Source organism: Petaurus breviceps, unplaced genomic scaffold (assembly GCF_028583685.1).
Source record: "Petaurus breviceps papuanus isolate PSGF00001 unplaced genomic scaffold, PetGlider_PUasm1.0 91133, whole genome shotgun sequence".
Classification (NCBI taxonomy): Eukaryota; Metazoa; Chordata; class Mammalia; order Diprotodontia; family Petauridae; genus Petaurus; species Petaurus breviceps.
This window is the reverse complement of record NW_027187419.1, coordinates 92,787,334-92,796,802: the sequence shown is the minus strand read 5'-3', so window position 1 is coordinate 92,796,802 and position 9,469 is coordinate 92,787,334. Positions and strand designations below refer to the sequence as shown.

General features: G+C 38.2%; 1 protein-coding gene across 3 annotated transcripts in view; it reads right to left on the bottom strand.

Moving 5' to 3' along the window:
• Positions 1–4,459: 4,459 nt before the first annotated feature.
• SCN2A (sodium voltage-gated channel alpha subunit 2) overlaps positions 4,460–9,469 on the bottom strand; it is a 162,948-nt gene continuing 157,938 nt past the window's right edge. For all 3 annotated transcript variants that reach the window (XM_069080605.1, XM_069080606.1, XM_069080603.1), the window contains exon 27: positions 4,460–8,253. In XM_069080605.1, coding sequence (XP_068936706.1) covers positions 7,058–8,253 — 1,196 coding nt within the window. In that variant the 3' untranslated portion in view covers positions 4,460–7,057. The remainder of the gene's footprint in view (positions 8,254–9,469) is intronic.

Here is a 9,469-nt window from a genome sequence, read left to right as displayed (position 1 = left end):
CTTTATCTGAGCCTAACATAAGATGTGTCTTGAGGATATGAACTCACGAAGAATTTGTTAAGTGAGACAACTCAGTTGTAGAATCACAGAACAGAGGTCTATACTGGATTTCTAAGATCCCTAAATTCTCATCTCCACAGGTTCCTTAAATTCCCTTAATTATAAAGATCTGTGATTTTGTCAAGACATACTACTCTCTATAATTTAGGTTTAGAGAATTGCCTGAAGTTCAGAGAGATTAGGTGACTTGTTCCTGGCCAATCCAAAAGTCAATCAACAAACATTTGTTAGGTACCTACTCTATGCTAGTTACTGTGCTGGGTCAGAGAGGTGCAGGAAATACAACTAGGTAATTCTTGTTTCTTGCTCTCAAGGATCTTGTGTTTTATTGGTAGAAACAATATGCATATATATAAGTAAATGTAAAACATTTTAAAGTGAAATTAATGGTAAATTCAGGGGCTTCAGACACTGAGGGATCAGGAAAAACCTTGTGTAGGAGGTAGTTCTGGAAATGAGCTTCAAAGGAAGCTAGGAATTCCAAGAGGCAGAGGTGAGGAGGAAGCACATTGCAAGCATGGAGGTCAAACAGTACAAATACCTGGAGTCGGGAGATGGAATATTGAATGTGAGGAATGAAATAAGGCCAATTTAATTGGACTGTTGAAGGAAAATAAGTCTGGAAAGATCTCAGTGAACAGGAAACTGACTTAGCTGGAGCCTGATTATGAAGGGTCAAATATAAGAGTTTGTAAGTGGGAGTTCCTGGAATTTCTTGAACAGGGAAATAAAATGAACAGATCTATGCTTTGGGAACATCAACTTAGCAGCTGCATGAAAGATGAATTGGAAAAGGGAGAGAACTGAGGCAAAGAGATCAGTTGGACATCTTGAGAAATGATGGTCTTCACTAGAAGGTTATGGTCAAATGCAAAAAGAGAAGGGGCAGATGCAGAGTTTGTAGAGGTAGAACTGACAAGACTTGGCAACTGATTGGGAAGGAAGAGGGAGTGGGAAATTGAGGGTGACTCTTGGATTTCATTGTTAGATGATTGGAAGTGTGGTAGGACCCTCAGTTGAAATAGGGGACTTTGGAAGAGGTGACAGCTTTGGAAATGATGAATTAGGAATGCTTACAAGACAGTCCAGTAGACAGCTGCTGATGTGGGCTGCAGATCAGGAGTGAGAGGGCTAGAAATATTGGAAGATCATCATCTTTCCAGAGATAATGGAATCCAGATCATCTTGCACTGAGGGTGGAGAAAGAAGAGAATGCCCAGTATGGAATCTTGGGGTACACCCCATTTGTAGGCGGAGGGACATAACTGATGATCCAGCAAAGGATATCACAAAAACCAAGATAGAGAGGGTAGTCAACAATTTTAAATGCTGCATTAGAGGTCAAGAGGGATGAGGACTGAGAAAAGGTCATGCAGTGTGGCTGTTAGGAGGTCACTGATAACTTTGGAGGGAACAGGTTCAGTTGACTGAGGAGGTTTGAAGCCCCATTTCTATGAGTTGAAAAGTGAATAAGAGTAAAAGAGGAGGCAACAAGTATAGACACATTTCCCTGGAGGTTGTGAAAGAAAAGAGTTAGGAGATGGTTGCTTGAGGGAATGCTAGTGTCCAGTGAGTGTTTGTTTGTTTGTTTGTTTGTTTTAATGAAGGGGGAACTGAGAACATATTTGTATACTGTAGGGGATTTAATAGATAAGGAAATACTGAAGATTAGAAAGAGGGAGATTGGGAGTGGAGGTTGGGGGTTGGGAGCATATAGTATGAATGACCAGCCTTAATGAGTAGAGAGTATTATTGATGTCTATGGGTTTTAAGATATAGAACAAAGGAGAGGGACCCCATTGTAAATAGCTTTTATTTTCTCAGTAAAATAAGACATGAGATCTCCTCAAAAGAGGAAGGGAGTGAAAGCTTGAGGAAAGTAGAAATTTGGAATGGTTGCTATGAGGGGAGAGAGAGAAGACAGAGAAAGACAGATAGACAGATAGAAAGAGAAACAGACATAGAAGAGACAGGGGACAAATAGAGACAATCAATTAGGGGAAAATAAAGGGATTGACTAGTGGCAAAATTTCTACTCCAAAGTTACTAATCATCTCTTAGTTACCAAGGTCTTTTCTCAATCATCATTTTCTTTGACATCTCTGCAGCCTTTGACACTGCTGATCTGACCACTCATCTGTCTCCTTTCCTGGATTCTTCTCCATATCACACCCTCTAACCATAGGTGTCCCTCAAGGTTCTGTTCTGGGCCTTCTTCTCCCTATATACTACTGATGATCTCATCAGTTCCCATAGATCTCATTACCATCTCTATATTAATGATGCTCAAATCTGCCTTTCCTGACCCATTCTCTTTTGGACCCCCAATCTCGTATCTCCAACTGCCTTTCAGACATCTTGAACTGGATGTCCAATGACATCTTAAACTCAAAATGTACAAAATGGAATTCATTATCTTTTCCCCTAAACCCTCCTCTTTCCTAATTTCCCTATCACCGTAAAGGGCAACATCATCTTCCCAATCCATTATAGGCTCACAACCTAGGTGTCATCCTGAACTCCTCACTGTCTCTCACCCTCCATGTCCAATCTGTTGCAAAGCCCTGTGAATTTTATCTTTGCAACATCTCTTGAATACAGCCCCTTCTCCCCTCAGACACTACTCTAGTGTAGGCCCTCATCACCTCATGCCTCTATTACAGTAATAGCCTTCAGGTGGCCTCTCTCAAGTCTCTCCCCACAATACATCTTTCATTTGGCCACTAAAATGATTTTCCTAAATCAAAAATCTAATTATCACACACACACACACACACACACACACACACACACCCCTCCCCCATCCCCCTGACAACTCTAGGGCTTTCTAGTGCCTCTAGGAGCAAGCACAAATGCTCTGTTTGGCATTAAAGCCCTTCATATTTTTTTGACTTTTCCAGTCCTCTTATACTATACTCCCCAATACTTACTCTTCAATTCAGTGACATTTGCTTCCTGCCTGTTCCATAAATTAGCCACTCCATGTCTTGATGGTGAGCATTCCCTCTGGTTGACCCCCATGCCTGGAATGTACCCCCTCCTCAACTCTGATTACTGATTTCCCTGGCTTGCTTTAAGTCCCAACTAAAATCCCACCTTCTACAGGAAGTCTTCCCCAACCTCTCTTAATTCCTGTGTCTTCCCTGTTATTTCCTATTTAGCCTATAAATACCTTGCCTTGTTTATATTTGTTTACATATTATCTCCCCCATTTAGATTGCAAGCTCTTATAGAGCAGGGACTGTCTTTTGCCTTTTTTATGCCCAGTTGTTAGCACTGTGATTGGCATATGGTAGGTGCTTAATAAATGTTTATTGATTGATTGTCAGTATTAGGGCTTATATTATTATACAAATGTGTAGTTGAACTGTTCTACTTCTTCCAACATAGTTCATCATTATATGAGTAAGAGTTGTTCAGTCATTTCAGTTGTTTCTGACTCTTTGTGACCCCATTTGGGGTTTTCCTGGAAAATGATGTTGGAGTGACTCACCATTTTATTCTCCAGCTCATTTTACAGATGAAGAAACCAAGGCAAGTGAGGTTAAGTGACTTGCCCAGGATCACAAAGCTAGTAATTATCTGAGGCCAAATTTGAACTCAGGAAGATGAATCTTTCTAGCTCTAGGCTGGGCACTCTATCCACTAAGCCACCTAACTTCTCTATGAATAAGAGTAGAGGAGGTGAATAATGAGGGTGGGTATTTGCCAAGGCATTAACAAGATGGGATCAGGGGATGAGGGATTTGAGAGAATAAAGTTAAACTGGTTAAGTAGTCAAGATTTTGAAGGAAGGAAAATAAAATCAGAACAGGAAGAGCACTGGAAGATGTAAGGACTAACAGGGAAGGTAAAAAGTAGGTTTCAGAGGAGTGGAGCCATTGGAGAAGATGAACTGACAAAAAGTTATTGTCAGAGAGAAAAATTTCAGAATTCTTGATCATGGAAGTGGAAGATCAAGGGTACGCATATCTACATGAGGATGAAGTAGAGTCTTGTAGATCAAAATTATTGAGGAATTAGGAAGCCAGAGTGTTTGAGAGAACATCAGTATAAATGTTTCCAGGTGTGCAGATGGAGACAGGCCAGACGGCTGTCACAACTTGGTGAGAAAGCTAGTTAGTTTCAGAGGCAAAATAGAGCCCCAGGTCTTCCTAGCTCCAAGTCCAGGACCCTATCCATTATCCTGTGCTGGTTTTCTTGCCTATAAGTAGTCTTAAAGAAATTCTTTAGTAACTAGAGGAGGAAAAAAATGAACATATAAATAAGAAAGTTTTATGAGATTCTAAGGAGGGGATATGAAGTGTAAAGGAAAGTTGAAGTAGAGCAAAAATATAGGGAAAGGAGTGAAATAGAAGAGAGGAAGAGGGGAGAGAAAGTAGAATAATTAAGACACAACTTAAAATGTTAGTAAAATTTTTATTAATTTATATAACTTTCCACCACTCTGCCCGACACCACTTCCAAGTATTCAGTCAAATACTAAAATTTGATATTCAGTACAGCCATCAAATTAAGCAATCAAATTCATTGTCCATTCCATGAAAAATTTAAAAGATGAATGAATTATCTTCAATTTTAGTTTTCTTTACATTTATTTTTCTCTGAGACCACTTTTTTTTACATTATAGAAATCTACTCTTAACGTGTATTTTCAAAGATAGAAACAAAAAAAGAAAAAATCAAATGCAATTAAAAAGAAATCTTTATTCTTTTGGCTTGATTGTAATGTGGTTTACCGTTCTTTATGGTAATAGCATTTTCCTACATGCAGTTCATCAACACACTACAAGTCAATAGCTTTGATAAAAAGGAATCTACACGGAACTTTTTGCTTGGGTAAGAAACACAAAATGTCCTGGTATGACTGAATATACAACCAGTACTTGGTTCTTGTGGAAACAGGATGTGGAGCCCATCTTTTCTCTAGAACAGATCTAGTGCAGCATGAATCAACAAGAATAAGAGTAGTCTGTAGAAACAAACTCTTGGAAAAAAGAGAAATGGTTTCATGACCTAAAGACAATGGACTCAAACTTGTGAATTAGGCAGTGCTAGAAATCACAGTTCATCTTCCCCACCCACCCACCCCCTTTCCACGACACAATATTACTATTTGGAAGCAAGTGAATTTTGTCCTCATTTTGAGATTTATTTCACATTAAAATGTGTGCAAATATACAGTACTAATTAAAAAAAAGCAGAAATTGATGACTCATCCTTGTCTTTATTTCTTCTTTTGTGAAGTGCTTCAATTTAAAAAGTGCTATGAACAGAAAGTAACAAAAGTGACCATGACATGAAGCAGAAGATAATTGCAATTTCTTATTTTATGTACAAAATGCTGAAAAATAAAATAAAATGAACTTTTTACAGTATTTATATTTTATTAGAAAACTCTAACCATATATTTTTCTTAAACAGATTTAAGCAGCTGGCAACATGTCTGTACAGTCTTTCTATACACCGCACAGAGTTCACTTAAAATTTAAGAATGCAAAGCAAAAAGCTCTTAAGATTGCTGCAACCTATTGCTTAATGACATGGAGGAATGAGGTCTCGGTTGAACGATTGGTTTCACTTTACCACTGACATATGGCTTCCCATATTAGACTTCTGAACAGTGGAAGGAGTAAGATACAGCAGCATAGGCAAGATAAAACATGCATCAGTGATAGCTCCCAAACTATTAATAATGGTACCAATTACATCATAATACCTGTTGAAAGCTTGCAAACTACACTTACTGTGGTACATATTTGATGCAATAAATACTGTGCTCAGGTCATTATTTTATTTTACTTTTTAATTTCTTTGCTCAAACATGCACCACTAGGTAAAATTATTATTTACATAGTAGACTTTTGTTTGTTCGCTTGTTAATTTTTTGGACACATACTGTGTCAACCTTGCCCAGAGCAGAAGATGGCTAAACAATACTGCAGGAGAAAGCAGAATTAACTTTATAAAGGGTTGTGTGTATGTGTGTATGTGTATGTTTATGTTTATGTTTTGGGGGTCAATTTAATTTCCTCAGAAAGACTACTAGGGTATTTTTGTTTTATGCCAAAGGACACTTACTGAGAACATAAATTCGTGCTGCCGGGACTCTGAGTGACAATCTGAACCAACTTTAATATATATATATTTATATCTAAATATAAATATATACACACATATAATGGATTGTGTAAAAATAAAACAACTCTTTAATTCTTGTGGATTCTACAGGACTTTTACAGGCACATTAAGATTTGTCTGGATGAGACACCTTAAACGTAAATCACTATTTAAGCACCTCAAAATTTAGAAACATCCTGAAACATGAAGTAGTTAAGCTGTTTCTTTTTGTGATGTAATGTTTTCCCGTGCATGAGCTAGCAGTGTGACATGCCTTCATGCAAATCATTTCTGTCTGTACAATAGAGAATTGTAGTCTGCCCTCCCTTGAACCCATTATCCCCCCAACATAAAACCCATTTACAAAAATAGTCACATATAATAGTAAACAACCTGTGAATTAAAAAAAAGATAAATTCACCAACACAGATTTTGTAAAAATATGGCAGATGTGGCAGTTGAAACATAAGCAGTGGATACGATTACCGTAGTCAAGTGTCATATGTTAAACATACATAAAATTTTAACTTTTCACTCCTTTGACTAGTCCCTACAGTCTGCGTAGCCATTTTGTCTCTTCTTTTCAGCAGTGTCAGCTGGTAGTGAAAACAGAAACCACTTGTCAAGATTGTTACTCTGCCTTACAGAGTCACAGTTGATTGACTAGGGGTCACTGTCTTGTGAGAGGCACTGACCTTTAAGTATGTATTTGTAAAAACAGTCAGTTTGGCATAAACCTCCTTGAAGGAGTCCTGTTGACACAAATACGTCACCTTCACAGGCTGTAAACAAATGGTCACAAAGGGGAATATTTTTTGTTTCTTTTCTTTCCTCTCTTTTCTTTTTCTTTCCTTCCTTCCCTTCTTTCTCTCTTTTATTACTTTTTGCCTTCCCTGACATCTTTCCCTTTGTCTTCCTTTTCCGTTTTGTCTTTTTCATATTTTTCTTTTTCAGGTTTTGTTACACTATCATATGAAGGTGGAGAGGTGGTGGAAGGGGTCACATCAGTTTTCTCTGGTGTTGAATTCTCATTCAGTTTATCAATAATCATATCTTCTTTGATAGGGAGTCCATTGCCTTCCTTACTTTTGTCTTTTTTATATATACATGAAACTTTTTTAACTTTTTGCCTCAAGAGGTGACGTCGGTAAGCCCGCTGGATGATGACTGCAGACACTTCCTCTTGTTTGCGTTTCAGAGTAGTGGTGATTGGCTCGTAGGAGACTTTGGAAGGATTAGATGCCATGAACCTCTCTTCCATCTGTATTCTGAGAGCATCCATCTCTCCACTCTCTCCCAAAACACGCTTTGTGAAAGCAAATAAGATGTCAAGGCAGTGAATTCGGTCCCCACTTACCATGGGCAGGTCCATGGCTATAAGCTGGACTTTGTTTGGTTTTGCTATAAGAAGAGGTGGATCCAGTGCAGCGGCAAAATCAGAGAGTTTACAGAATTCTATGAACTGGGTGGCGTCAGGGTCAAACTTCTCCCAGACCTCGTAGAACATCTCAAAGTCGTCCTCACTCAGTGGCTCAGCACTCTCTTCAGTAGCGACACTGAAATTCTCCAGGATAACAGCAATGTACATATTTACCACCACCAGGAATGAGATGATGATGTAACTGACAAAAAAGAAAATCCCAACTGAGGGGTTCCCACAATCTCCTTTGACTGAGCTTCCGGGGTGATCTTTTTCAGGGTCACAGTCTGGTGGCCCACTGTTAAGAATGGGCGCAAGCAAACCATCCCAACCAGCAGATGTGGTAATTTGGAAGAGGCAGATCATGCTGTTGCCAAAGGTCTCAAAGTTGAACATGTCGTCAATTCCAACTTCCCTCTTGACGTAGGCAAAGTTGGACATTCCAAAGATGGCGTAGATGAACATGACCAGGAAGAGCAGGAGCCCGATGTTAAACAGAGCAGGGAGGGACATCATCAAAGCAAAGAGCAGCGTGCGGATCCCCTTCGCCCCTTTGATGAGACGAAGGATTCGGCCAATCCTGGCAAGACGGATCACTCGAAACAGGGTAGGCGACACGAAATATTTTTCTATTAGCTCTGCTAGAAACATGCCTATGAGAACAAACATACACACACACACACACACACACACAAAAAGATAAAGCATATTCAGCAGGAAACTATGATAAATTACATATTTTAATGACAAGGGCTAATTTGACAATATTCTGATTTTATATACACAAATGACCTTAAATTACTATCATTATTTTAATTTGGGAAAATTCAGGTCAAGAAATTCAGCTTATGGGGCGGCTAGCTGGCACAGTGAATAGAGCACCAGTCCTGGAGTCAGGAGGACCAGAGTTCAAATCTGGCCTCAGACACAACACAAAGCTAGCTGTGTGACCTTGGGCAAGTCACTTAACCCCAACTGCCCTACCTTCCCCGCTGCAAAAAAAACAAAAGAACAACAAAAAAAAGAAATTCAGCTTATAGTTTTTATTAGTATCCCACTAACACTTTGATTTAAGTTATCAATGGAGTTATTTTCAATTTCAAGAGAAACAGGACACAAAAAGAGGTGTGAAAGTCAGTGAAAGTCCTGAGAGTCATATAATTATGGGAAATTTTTCCTTCAGAAATCTAATAATGGCACCCATGCTCAAAAACAAAAAATGTATTATCATTTATAGAAGTCTCTCTTTGTATATATGTATATATGCACATACATATAAATATTATATAGAAATATAAATATAGTTAGGTATATAGATACATATGGGCATGTATATGTATATATCCTTATAAGTAATTCATATGTCTGTGTATACACAATATGTACAAGATATATTAAATATGTAGACTATGTATATGTATATATACTATGCCATCTAGAGATAGGTACTAATCTATGATTTCATAGCAAAAAGGTACTCCCAGTTAAGGAAATTCCCTTTATTAAAACAGATAAACTCTTTCTCTACAACTTATAGTCTTAAAAAACTGCCAGAAGCCTTGAGAAGTTAAGTGACTTGGCCAGGACCATCCAGTTAGTGGTTTTCAGAGGTGGTAGTTGACCCTAGTTCTTCTTGGCCAGCTTTCTATCCACCATACCATGCTACCTTTCTGCCTATGTATATATGTGTCTATCTACATGTGTTATGTTCCTCTATTTATGGGAGAAAAAAAATACCCTTATTTTGTAAATTTTTAAAAAAATGTTTGTCACCAGTGAAAATCAATTCTATCTCTCCATCCATCCATCCATCTATCCATCCATCTATCTATCTATCTATCTATCTATCTATCTATCTATCTATCTATC